Source organism: Aquarana catesbeiana, linkage group LG11 (genome assembly GCF_042186555.1).
Source record: "Aquarana catesbeiana isolate 2022-GZ linkage group LG11, ASM4218655v1, whole genome shotgun sequence".
NCBI lineage: Eukaryota > Metazoa > Chordata > Amphibia > Anura > Ranidae > Aquarana > Aquarana catesbeiana.
Window position 1 is genome coordinate 166715666 of NC_133334.1, and position 14182 is coordinate 166729847.

At 42.4% G+C, this 14182-nt stretch overlaps 1 protein-coding gene across 5 annotated transcripts in view; it reads right to left on the reverse strand.

Moving 5' to 3' along the window:
- LPCAT2 (lysophosphatidylcholine acyltransferase 2) overlaps positions 1–14182 on the reverse strand; it is a 521286-nt gene that overhangs the window by 196567 nt on the left and 310537 nt on the right. For all 5 annotated transcript variants that reach the window (XM_073605020.1, XM_073605019.1, XM_073605022.1 and 2 more), the window contains one exon: positions 12085–12167. In XM_073605020.1, the coding sequence (XP_073461121.1) occupies positions 12085–12167 (83 nt within the window). The remainder of the gene's footprint in view (positions 1–12084; positions 12168–14182) is intronic.

The following is a 14182-nucleotide window of genomic DNA, read 5'->3' on the forward strand; positions in this document are numbered from 1 at the left end:
CCAGAATCCTAACCCTAATCCCAACCCTAACCAGAATTCTAACCCTAATCCTAACCCTGTCCGGAATCCTACCCCTAATCCCAACCCTAACCAGAATCCTAACCCTAACCGGAATCCTAACCCTAATCCCAACCCTAACCTTAACCGGAATCCTAACCCTAATCCCAACCCTAACCGGAATCCTAACCCTAATCCCAACCCTAACCCTAATCCCAACCCTAACTGGAATCCTAACCCTAATCCTAACCCTAATCCCAACCCTAACCGGAATCCTAACCCTAATCCAACCCTAATCCTGACCCTAATCCCAACCCTAACCAGAATCCTAACCCTAATCCCAGCTCTAACCCTAACCGGAATCCTAACCTTAATCCCAACCCTAACCAGAATCCTAAACCGAATCCTAACCCTAATCCCAACCCTAACTGGAGTCCTAACCCTAATCTCAACCCTAACCCTAATCCCATCCCTATCCCTAACCAGAATCCTAACCCTCATCCCAACCCTATCCCCAACCCTAACCCTAATCCAATCCTAATCCTAACCCCAACCCTAACCTGAATCCTAACCCTAATCCCAACCCTAACCAGAATCCTAACCCCAATCCCAACCCTAACCCTAACCGGAATCCTAACCCCAATCCCAACCCTAACCCTAACCGGAATCCTAACCCCAACCCTAACTCTAACCGGAATCCTAACCCTATCCCCAACCCTAACCGGAATCCTAACCCTAATCCCAACCCTAACCTGAATCCTAACCCCAACCCTAACCCTAATCCCAACCCTAATCCCAACTCTAATCCTAACTGTACCCTAACCCTAATCCCAACCCTAACCAGAATCCCAACCCTAACCCTAATCCCAACCCTAATCCCAACCGGATTCCTAACCCTAATCCCAACCCTAAACCTAACCGGAATTCTAACCCTAATCCCAACCCTAACCTTAACCCTAACCAGAATCCTAACCCTAATCCCAACCCTAACCCTAACCGGAATCCTAACCCTAATCCCAACCCTAACCAGAATCCCAACCCTAATCCCAACCCTAATCCTAACCCTAATCCCAAACCTAACCGGAATCCTAACCCTAATCCCAGTCCTAACCGGAATCCTAACCCTAATCCCAGCTCTAACCCTAACCAGAATCCTAACCCTAATTTCAACTCTAACCGGAATCCTAACCCTAATCCTAACCCTATTCCCAACCCAATCCCAACCCTAACCCCAATCCTAACCCTGACCGGAATCCTAACCCTTATCCTAACCAGAATCCTAACCCTAATCTCAGCTCTAACCCTAACCGGAATTCTAACCCTAACCCTAACCGTAATCCTAACCCTAATCCCAATCCTAACCCTAACCTGAACCATAGCCCTAACTCTAACACCAATGTTAACACAAATCCTCAGGGTTATGTTAAGGTTAGGGTTTAGGTTAGGGTTAGGATTAGGGTTGATGTTAGGGTTAGGGTAGAGGTTATGGCAGGTGTTAGTGTTTGGAGTCCGGTTAGGCTTAACCCTAAAATTAAACAGAGGCATAACTATAACCATAACATACCTCCCCCCACTATCCCTCGCCCTCCCTAAGCCACAGTACATCCCTCTTCTCATCTATCCTCCCTCCCTCTCCTCAATAAATTTTTCAAATATATCCTAGCTATCCTCCCTTTCACCCCACTTTCTCATCTAATTAATCTTCACGTATCTATGTAATCTCAACCCTTTTTGTATATATATACATTTTAGCTTTGACCAATTGCTACGACTGACCTACAGCTATTTGGAACATCAGAACACCAACTTCAGGAAGAGTGTGGAACCAGCAGAGCAATTACTAGTAACCTTAAGGTAAGATATAATACCTATTCTCATAGAAAAAAGGAAACCACTGCAAAGTATCCTATAGTAAATTTTTTTTTTTATTTAAATTTTTGGTAAGTCAAAAAAGGCTGTAAACATTTTTATGAGAATGTAAAGTATTAAAATGATGTAACAGTAGCAGAAATTTAATATTATCATCAATAAACAAATGCTTAATAAAAGGATAGTCTTCACAGAAAATGAAAGGTATCGGCACCCTGTTCGGAAATATGTAGCATCCTAAATAACATGTAACTGTACCAGAAATATAATATTAACAGAAAGAAACAAACACAAAATAAAACAATAGTCTTCACAGATTATAAAAAGTCTCTGCGCCCTTTTTTGAAATATTATGCATATTGTACTTTGCGTTTACATCAGAACTCGGCCCAGGGACCTCAGAGTATTTCGGCAAAGGTGCACTCAAATAATTACAATATGTTTGCTGTCTGGATTGGGTGCCGTATTGTGAATCAATAAGAGGCTCCCTGGAGGCCATTCAAGGGATGGTAGAGGCCACTGGAGGATTATTGGAGGACACGGGAGGTAATGTGGTGTAATAGTTGCCGCTATGGGCTTCTCTTGATATAGAAGGCTGTACAATGGGTAGATTGGGTGGTCTGATGTTTATGGAGATTTCAGAATTGGTGGGGGGCATTGGTGGTGTGATATTTAGAGGCCTGACAGGGGGAGAAATCACAGTAGGAATAGGTGACAGAATGGGACGTGGGATGTCCAAAGTATTGATGTCATAATTACTTGTTAAATTTTCAAAGCTCAAAGGGTAAGGGTTTGGTACTTTTTGGGGTGGAGGAGGATGGTTGGATAATGACGGCTGTCTGGGAACAGTGAATGGGTATATGCACTGCTGGACAGCCATTCACATTGCAAAATATCTATCCTCTGGGACCTGTTGTACAAGAGGAAGTAAACTCATTATGAATAGAGTGTGAGGGCAGCGCTGTGCCTCCATTTGTTGTGAAATTCCAGACACAATGCTTAGCAGCTGCCCAGTGCTATCATCCTCCTCTTGCAATGGAGCTCTCCTGTTTTTTGGGAGTGCCTATTAGATCTTTGCAGTACAGGATTAATAGTATGCTGTTCTGACTGTGATTGGATGGGAGCCGTTGAAGCTTCAGCAGCAAAGGGCTCCTCCTGACCAGACTGCTCTATTGGAGACTGGAGCAAAGGGCTACAGCCCACACTTTCCTCCTCAGCAAGAGCTTCGACTTGGTCTTCCGGAACCATAACTTCCTCCTGTCAACTGGATTCGGTGCTGTAACATATAAAAGTTTACCAATAAATTATTGTGTAAATAGAGGGTAATTTATATCTTGGACACAACAAACTAAAATGTAAATGAGGTAGATTGAGGAGGTATAGGGAAGGAAGGAGTGAGGGTGAGAAGGAGGGAGGGAGGGATAGTTAATAATTGCTTACTTCTGCAGTTCCAGGACTGGTTTTAGAAAAGTCAGGTAGCCAGCAAAGGCATAGGGCTTTTTTCTTGAGGCAGCTGAGCCACTCTTGCTCTGCCACTGATTTCTCACATACTTTGTATACGTGTCACGTAGACTCCGCCATCTCGTCTTGAGAGCGAAAATTGTGAAAAAAGTAGGAACACTATTAATTATGCTTCTCTTTCCTTTCAGGTACCTAGCTACCGGCAATTCATTTGCTAGTTTACAATTCGAATACAAACTGGGAAAATCGACAGTGAGTTCGATTGTGCATGAAACCTGTGCAGCTATCTGGCAAGTGTTAAAAGAGTTGGTAATGAAGAAGCCGACTAGGGAAGACTGGGCTAAAATAGCCAAAGTTTTTTGGCAGCGGTGCAATTTCCCAAATTTTGTGGGTGCAGTAGATGGAAAGCACATCAGAATAATCAGCCCAATTTGTAGTGGCTCAAAATACTTTAATTATAAAAAGTATTTCTCATTTGTTTTAATGGCGGTGGCTGATGCCAATTATTCATTAACCTATGTGGATATTGGTTCATATAGAAGTAGCTCTGACTCAAGCATCTTCTCTCATTCATTGTTTGGCAAGATGCTTCGTGAAAACACATTGAACCTTCCTGATAATCAACCACTTCCTGGAACCAATCAACCTCTGGAGCCTTATGTCTTTGGGGATGAGGCATTTCCTATATCTGAGCAACTTCTACGGCCATATGCCAAAAGAGGACTTACCATTGAAAAGAGGGTATTTAATTACCGACTGACAAGGGCAAGACGTGTAGTGGAGTGTGTTTTTGGCATACTTGCTAATAAGTGGCCTTTCTTGCACTCATCTATCTGCCTGAGTATGGAGCACGCCCTCAGTGCAGTGCAAGCAGCCTGTGCATTGCACAATTTTGTTCATGCTCAAGATGGATACATATTTGAGGACACTTTGATGCATGACCTTGAGGAGCCAACGTGGATCGGAACCCGTGGCAACTACAGTGGGGAAAATGTTCGCCAGGACTTCACAGAGTACTTTATGTCAGAAAATGGGCAGCTATCATGGCAGCTAGATCCAATTGAGGCTTAAAAATTTAAAACACTGTACTCTGCTGAACATACTACATGGTGTTAAATTACATTTGGGTGAAATAAAATATTACATTAGCTACAGTTCACATGTGTGTCTTGTCATTATTTTACAGGGTGTGTGTGTGTATTTGTGTACATATAGATCTTCAAATACCATATCACTAATACAGATAACCATAGCAATAACCAAGCTAACCCTAAATCTAATACTAATTGTAACCAGGCTAACCCTATCCCTAATCTCAACCCTAATCTGAACCCTAACCCTAACACTAATTGTAACCAGGCTAACCCTAACCCTAATCTAAACCCTAACACTAATTGTAACCAAGCTAACCCTAACCCTAATCTCAACCCTAATCCAAACCCTAACCTCAATTGTAACCAGGCTAACCCTAACCCTAATCTCAACCCGAATCTGAACCCTAACCCTAATTGTAACCAAGCTAACCCTAACCCTAATCTCAACCCTAATCCGAACCCTAATTGTAACCAGACTAACGCTAACCCTAATCTCAACCCTAATCCAAACCCTAACCCTAACACTAATTGTAACCAGGCTAACCCTAACCCTAATCTAAACCCTAATCCAAACCCTAACACTAATTGTAACCAAGCTAACCCTAACCCTAATCTCAACCCTAATCCGAACCCTAACCCTAATTGTAACCAGGCTAACCCTAACCCTAATCTCAACCCTAATCTGAACCCTAACCCTAATTGTAACCAAGCTAACCCTAACTCTAATCTCAACCCTAATCCGAACCCTAATTGTAACCAGACTAACCCTAACCCTAATCTCAACCCTAATCCAAACCCTAAACCTAATTGTAACCAGGCTAACCCTAACCCTAATTCGAACCCTAACACTAATTGTAACCAGGCTAACCCTAACCCTAATCTCAACCCTAATCTGAACCCTAACACTAATTGTAACCAGGCTAACCCTAACGCTAATCTCAACCCTAATCTGAACCCTAACCCTAACACTAATTGTAACCAGGCTAACCCCAACCCTAATCTCAACCCTAATCCGAACCCTAACCCTAATTGTAACCAGGCTAACCCTAATCTCAACCCTAATCAGAACCCTAACACTAATTGTAACCTGGCTAACCCTAACCCTAATCACAACCCTAATCCGAACCCTAACACTAATTGTAACCAGGCTAACCCTAATCTGAACCCTAACCCTAACATTAATTGTAACCAAGCTAACCCTAATCCCAACCCTAATCCGAACCCTAACACTAGTTGTAACCAGGCTAATCCTAACCCTAATCTCAACCCTAATCCAAATCCTAACACTAATTGTAACCAGGCTAACCCTAACCCTAATCTCAACCCTAATCCGAACCCTAACCCTAACACTAATTGTAGCCAAGCTAACCATAACCCTAATCTCAACCCTAATACGAAGCCTAACCATAACATCATTTGTAACCAAGCTAAGCACAGAGTGCAGGGGGCAATAGTACTTACGCAGGTCTTTCTGGACATTAGGTGTCAGGTTGTCCCACTCTGGAAACAGGATCTTGACTATCTTCTGCCATCCTTGGTTCTTCTTCCTAGTATCTTTATGACGTGGGTCCCTGCAGTCCCAGAGGTATTGCCTTTGTTGGACCAGCCTTATAAGATCTTCATTCTCTATGCCAGTCTTTGTGTGCCTGTTGGCCATTTTGGTATGAAATATGACTGAACAGCACAGCACATGGAGAAAACAGGATGTGAGTTAGTGAGGGGAAGAGTGGGGGTGTGAGAGGAAATGGATGGGAGGAGTTGGAGGGGGAAGCAAAAAAATGAATATAGCAATGATGTGAATGTCCTATTGCGTTTTCATTGCAAATTCAATTGAAGTCTATGGAGCTGAATTCGCATTGCATATGGATCAAACTCTCACAGGACCTTTTTTTCCCACAGGTTATATTCACAATGCATTGATGTGCATGGCAATAATGTTAATCTATGTAATTTACATGACTTGCGAATTTGAGACATCGCAACGGCTCAAATTCGCAAGAAAATTCGCAGCAGTGTGAACCTAGCCTTAAATGTAATTGTCAGCTTTTTTTTTTCTATAAACAGTGCAGAGCCAGAGCTGTCAAAAAAAAGACATTTCTCAACACAGAGAGATAATGAAGAGATACAATGTAGAGATAATGAAGAGATACAAGTATCTCTTGGTTCTTAGATCAAAGAAATGAACTTCAGTCTGTAGATTAGGGATGAGCTTTATGTTCGGGTCGAACATGAGTTTGACTCGAACATTGGCTGTTCGATCGTTCATCAAAATATGAACATTATGGGGCACTCGTGCCAAATTGGAGCAGCGCGTCACGCCCCATAATGCACTCTGACATCGCAGTGCATTGCTGTCTGATGATTGGCCAAGCATGCACTATGACCCGCATGTTTTGGCCAATCACAGCGCCGTCAGCAAAGAGAGCCATAGGGTGCCTTTGGCCAATTATGGCTCAGGGGGTTAGGTCCATGCCCCACACTATATAAGGCCACCTGCACGTCGGCCCTGTGTAGTGTGTTGCTGGCATTGACCGAGAGAGAGTGTAATTTCATTTAGATTTAGCGGCAGTGTATTTAGTGTATGTATGTATGTGTATCTATCTATCTATCTTAGATTGTAAGCTCTAAGGAGCAGGGCCCTCTGATTCCTACTGTATCAAATTGTATTGTACTTGTACTGTCTATCCTCAAGTTGTAAAGCGCTACGTAAACTGTTGGCGCTATATAAATACTGTATAATAATAATAATCTATCTATCTATCTATCTATCTATCTATCTATCTATCTATCTATCTATCTATCTATCTATCTATCTATCTATCTATCGTATCCAGTTTAGCTAGAGCTGACTGCAGGCCATTCCTGTTTCTAATATACTTCAGGCAGGCAGGTGATTCAGTTAGCTGCAGTGTATTTAATATATATATATATATATATATATATATATATATATATATATATATATATATATGTAGTCAGTCTCGTATATGTATGTGTGTGTGTGTGTGTGTGTGTGTATATATATATATTTCTATCCACTGCATAGAGTTTAGCTATATCTCACTGCAGGCCGTTCCTGGTGTACTATTTCTAATATACTTCTGGCAGGCAGGTGATTCAGTGAGCTGCAGTGCATAAAATATATATACAGTCTCCTACATATATACAGTATATCCACTGCATTGTTCTCTAGCCAAGCCTATATCTGACTGCAGGCCATTCCTGGTGTACGTTTTCAAATATACTTTCAGGCAGGCAGGCAGGTGATTCAGTGATCTGCAGTGCATAAAATATATATACCGTCTCCTACACATATATATATCCACTGCATTCTAGTCTAGCCAAGCCTATATCTGACTGCAGGCCATTCCTGGTGTACTTTTTCTAGTAAACTTCAGGCGGTGTTTTGCTGATAAAATTTTACAGCATGTCTGGAAGGCCACCAAGGAGAGTCGGACGCTCACAGGCCACTAAAAAGAGGGCAAGCAGACTCTGTGTCTACAGTCAACAGTGCTGGTCGTGGACACGGTGCATCCTCAGCAAGTGGCCGTGGGGCATGCTTGTCCTTTTTTTCAGCAGCTGGCCGTGTTGATCCACAACATGCAGAAGAGTTGGTAGAATGGATAACTAAGCCTTCCTAATCCTCCTCATCCTCTGTCACCCAGGCTCAGAGTAGTTTGCCTGCCAATGCAGCTGCCAAAGCAGCCTATTCCATCGGCTCAATGTCAACAGTTACTCATTCCCTAGCCTCACCATCATGCACGGAGGAGTCCCCCGAACTGTTCGACCACAGTGTCGGGTGCATGCTGCAGGAGGATGCGCAGCGTTTTGAAGGCTCCGATGATGGTACTCAGGTTGAGGAAGGCAGTAACGTGAGCCCAGAGAGAGGGGGGGTGCCCAAGAAGGTCAAGAAACTGGCATTTATGTTCCCCCAGCTGCAGCATACTGCCAGGTTTGCTCCAGTGATGAGGAGGGAGGGGATAATGAGGTCACTGACTCTACGTGGGTGCCTGATAGAAGTGAGAAGGAGGCACATCTCCAATGAGGCCGGATGCCCTCCAGGGGCCAGCTTAAGGGCAGCCACCCGACTGCATCACACCGCAGAGCTCCGCATGTGCAGGGCGCTGCTGACTCCCCGCGTATTTTGAAAAGTTCTTTGGTGTGGGCCTTTTTTGATACGTGTGCAGCAGATTGCACCATTGATGTTTGCAACATATGTCTGAAGCGTATCAAGCGTGGCCAAAACAGCAGCCGCTTGGGCACCACATGCTTGACCAGACATATGTCGACCTCCATTGCAGTCCGTTGGCAACAGTACTTAAAAGACGCACGCCAAAGAACAAGGCAGACCTCTCCTTGCTCCTCATCAGCTGGGGTCTCCAACCCCGTTATACCTTCAGTCCTCTCAGAAACCTGCACTGAGAGGAATGAAGGTGTAGAATTAGGTGTGCCGTGTACTTGCGGGCAATCTGCTATCGCTACACCAACATTCAATTGTAGTAGGCAAATTTCCCTACCCCAGTTGCTAAAAAAGAAATTCAGTCAGCCATCCACACGCTCAGCGGCTGAATGCTAGCTTGGCTAAATTGCTAGCACTCCAAATGCTGCCTTTTCAGCTAGTAGACTCTGCCCCCTTTTGTGAATTTGTGGAATGTGCAGTACCTTAATGGCAGGTTCCCAAACACCATTTCTTTTCATGGAAGGCCATTCTGGCTCTTTACCGGCATGTGGAAGGCAATGTCTTGGCCTCGTTGGACAGGGCAGTCAGCGCTAAGGTGCATATTACCGCTGACTCATGGTCCAGCAGGCATGGACAGGGACATTACCTTTCTTTCACTGTGCACTGGGAAACTCTGCTGGCAGCTGGGAAGGATGCAGGACAGGGTGCAGTATTGTTGGAGCTTGTTCCGCCACCATGCCTCCAAAATGCTAGTAGTGGTGATTAACTAATTAATTTTTGCCTGAGTGCTTGCGTAGCCCCTTAAATGCCTACGGAGCACCGCTGGTTCTGAGGACAAATCTGCAGAGGAAGAGGCCATAGAGGAAGAAGAGGAGGGGGTGGAGGAGAGAGGTGTGACAGAATCACCACTACTAGCATTTTTGAAGCCATTCTATGCATTAAGATAAAAAAACTTCTGTGTGTTGCAGGACCCCCCAGCACCCCCCTAATTACTTAGCTGAGTCCCATCTCTTTCCAGAGATGTCCACGAGTGTCTAGCTGTCCCAGACACTCCTCCTGATTGGCTGAGACAAAGCAGTGGTGCCACTGGCTCCCGCAGCTGTCAGTCAGTTAGCCAATCAGGGGAGAGAGGGGGCAGGGCCAGGTCAGGGCTCTGTGTCTGAATGGATACATGGAGCTCTGACTCAGCTCGGGTGCCCCCTGTAGTAGGCTGCTGGCTGAAGGGGCACTTGATAGGAGGAGGAGCCAGGAGCAGCAAAGAGGGACCCGATAAGAGGAGGATCCAGGCTACTCTGTGTAAAACAAACTGCACAGAGGAGGTAAGTATAACATGTTTGTTATCTACGAAAAAGCCTTTACAATCATTTTAAAGACTAAACCTTTTTCTGACACTTACAAGTTAAAATCAGTATTGTTTGCTAGAAAATTACTTAGAACCCCCAAACATTATATATCTTTTTTAGCAGGGACCCTTGAGAAAATGGCGGTTGTTGCAATATTTTATGTTATACGGTATTTGCACAGCAGTCTTTCAAATACATTTTTTTGGGGAAAAAATACACTTCCATGAATAAAAAAAAAACTAAACAGTAAAGTCAGCCCAATTTTTTTTTGTATAATGTGAAAGATGATGTTACACTGCGAGAATCGTGATCAATATTCTAAGCAAAAAAATTGTGATTCTCATTTTATCCAGAATCATGCAGCTCTAATTTAAACCAAAAATTTGACTCGAGTGGTTATGTGGATGTAAAGAACTGATGAAAAACTGATGTTAACTGATCCATTTTTTTCTTTGAAAAAACGTGACTGAACTAGAAGATAAAACGATAATTCTCCCGCTCTACAAGACTCTGGTCCGGCCGCACCTGGAGTATGCTGTCCAGTTCTGGGCACCAGTCCTCAGGAAGGATGTACTGGAAATGGAGCGAGTACAAAGAAGGGCAACAAAGCTAATAAAGGGTCTGGAGGATCTTAGTTATGAGGAAAGGTTGCGAGCGTTGAACTTATTCTCTCTGGAGAAGAGACGCTTGAGAGGGGATATGATTTCAATTTACAAATACTGTACTGGTGACCCCACAATAGGGATAAAACTTTTTCGCAGAAGAGAGTTTAATAAGACTCTGGGCCACTCATTACAATTAGAAGAAAAGAGGTTTAACCTTAAACTACGTAGAGGGTTCTTTACTGTAAGAGCGGTAAGGATGTGGAATTCCCTTCCACAGGCGGTGGTCTCAGCGGGGAGCATTGATAGCTTCAAGAAACTATTAGATAATCACCTGAATGACCGCAACATACAGGGATATGTAAGGTAATACTGACACATAATCACACACATAGGTTGGACTTGATGGACGTGTGTCTTTTTTCAACCTCACCTACTATGTAACTATGTAACTATGTAACTGGTGAAACAAACAGAAGGCATATGTGAAAGAGGCCTAATCCATTCTATGTATGTATTCTATTTTAAAGACATGGATGAGCGAGTTTGGGGTGGAAGAACTTGACTGGCCTAAGTCCTGACCTCAACCTGATAGAAAACCTTTGGGATGAATTCTCGTCCACATCAGTGCCTGACCTCACAAATTTGCTTCTGGAAGAATGGTCAAACATTCCCATAGACACACTCCTAAACCTTGTGGACAGCCTTCTCAGAAGAGTTGAAGCTGTTATAGCTGCAAATAGTGGGCCAACTCAATATTGTACCCTACGAATTAAAATTGGGATGCCATTAAAGTTCATGTGCATGTAAAGGCAGGTATCCCAATACTTTTGACAATATAGTGTATATACACACAGTATATGCTATACTTTCCTGTAGCTTTGATTAAAAGGGGGTGTTTTTTGCCCCCAAAACCGTTTTTTATCTGTGAACCATTAGACTTATGGGTTTCCAATGTGTTGCCATGAACCAGGCTATAGGGAGATGGGTTCTTTAGTAAATTCCTTGTCACCTTTCTAGGAGAGGACCCAAGCACTGACACCATGACCCACGCACTCAAAAATACAAGCATAACAGTGCAGAAGCATGCACTGTATACATTTCATACACAGCTTAAATAAATATGGTGTTTTTTAATTAAAGCCTATTTTGAGTTATTATTGCAAAGTTTAACTACATTCCATGTTACAGATTAGCCTCAGCAGGAGCTCTAAGGGCAGTTAATTTAGTCTATGTTTCTCGTAACAGCTGTTATGATAAGATAATACATGGGTTTTACCAGGTCATTTTACTCCAGACATTCCTTGTGGAAAAAGGTTCCACAAAACTAGAAAGCAGGGTCTGCATACTTAAATAATTACTACAGCTTACAGGTACTTTAATTCCATAACTACTGTATAGTTAGAAACATACTGTAAAGACATGCCAATTTCAGAAAATAATAGAAAGCCCTACAAATAAATAACCACATTTTACCATCTCTAAAAATCAGTCAAAAAAGTAATTAGATCAACATACAAGGACAATAAGATACATACTTTGCCATGACATTGCGAACATTGCATGCATAGAGAAAATAATCTTTCTTCTCTTCTTCTGAAGGAACGTACACAGGAAGGAACTTGAAAGAAAGTAGAATGTAAATTGCATTTAACTTTGTTTAAGAAGTGTCTAAGAACCAATAAGGTACACTCTTAATTAAGAGGCTACCCTAAATTTATCACAAAATATAAAACATTTTTACATACACAAAAAGATAAAAACATGGTGGAATGTTTAAAGTCTCATATTAAACTGCTCATATGGATTTTAACCAAATAGTCCCTGTAACAAGAATGAACATTACAAGTAAGCAATATACACTGGAGAATGTATTAAAACTGGAGCATCCAGAATGTGGAGGAGCTGTGCATGATAACCAATTAGCTTCTAGTTTTCATTTTTAAAGCTTAAAGAGGATCTTCAGCCAGTATGAACAAAATTTAAAGTCAGCAGCTACGGATACTTTCAATAAATGAACATTCCAGTGCTGTCCTCACACTGGCCAGCTCTTCACTTGTCATCGGGTCCCCGGCTCTGGCATGTTTACTAAGGGAAGCCAGCAATGGCTCCTTGCAGTTTCACAGTCAGCTTCCCACTGTGTATGCACTAGACCTATGATGTGTCCCACTGCATTCAAGGGGGGCGGGGGGGTGATCTCAGGCAACCCGAGTGGACGTAGGGGCTGGTGCCTGTCAAAACCAGGCACCCCCCCCCAAAAAAAAAAAAAGTATCCAAAAGTGGTTGAGGAGGTAGGAAGGAGGCAGAAAAGTGCAACTTCCCCTTTTGGGTGATGTTCCGCTTTGACTGAGCAAGCTGAAAACAGAAGCCAATTGGTTGCCATGCATAGCTGCCCCAGATTCTGTCTGCTCCAGTTATAATAAATTCCTCCCAACAATACTCGAAATGCACAGACTCAGAGGACTTCCCAAGGGAATAAAATCCCATGCAAAATTGAGAATCATAACTTCAAACCATAAATAAGCAGATGCAGTGCTTCATGTTGTAATGCATCTCCCAAAAGGCACATCAAGTGTACTGGCTAACAAAAGCAACACCAAATTTGTTTATATCCATGTGTATATGCTTATTCTCCAGATATAGCGCTGTACAATAATAGTTGTAATCCAATCTGACTTGGTCATCTATGGGTACTGGGCAAAAAGCAACTAGTACCTCAGGACCCCATTAGGTTTACCAAGTGGCAATCCAAAAATGCAGGACATGGCAGGCATACCGGCTAAATGCAAAGTACATAGATCATTCCCATGCAGAAATAGCAACTCATAAAAACTCAGTATTTGCCAAAGAATGTGTCTTCTAATGGGTACTTGGCTGCGTCATAGTGTCACAGCTCACAGGGATATCTAAAAATGCTTCCTTCATTCGTCCACCAGTGAAAGTTCAATAGGATGTAATATATGTGCTTCTGGAGGGACTGCTGGCATGGTGGTATAACTAGTGTGCTCAATGAATGCCCAGTCCAGCCATAAACCTCAGATGCATGTGTCTGGCAACAGGAACTTGCAAGATGCTGACTATAAACACTGAAGTGTATTTTGGGGTAAAGTTCATTAAGCACACTGCAATGTCCAAGGAGTGGAATTAGATCGTTCATGCAAATGTTCTTGAATCACCAGGGCATAATAACAACCACATTGTCTGCTTTTACACACCATGTGTATCCCAAAATTGAGTGTCAAAGAGTGGTAATAAAAAGTCCCAGTATACTTTTTAGATGCTGCGGAGTCTGAATGTGAGAGAGAGCAGTTACAGGGTGAAAACAATCGGCCCGATTTTTTTTTTTTTAAGGTTTTTGTGTGAATGTATTCAGGACCTTGAGACAATTCTTTCAATAGTTAGCTTTTATACTTTTAATTAAAAAAAAAATTAAAAAAACTAGCATACCAAAACAACCACTCTCAGTTGCCACATCTTTAAAACTCCCCACTTTTCTACAAGGTAACCATAACGTTTATAAAACACATACCCAAGTTAACCCAAGTTCTCCTCATCACAAATGTAAAAAAAATATATATCGAATATATTTTTATTATTATTATTAAAAATATCGAAAAGTTTGAAAATATATAAAAC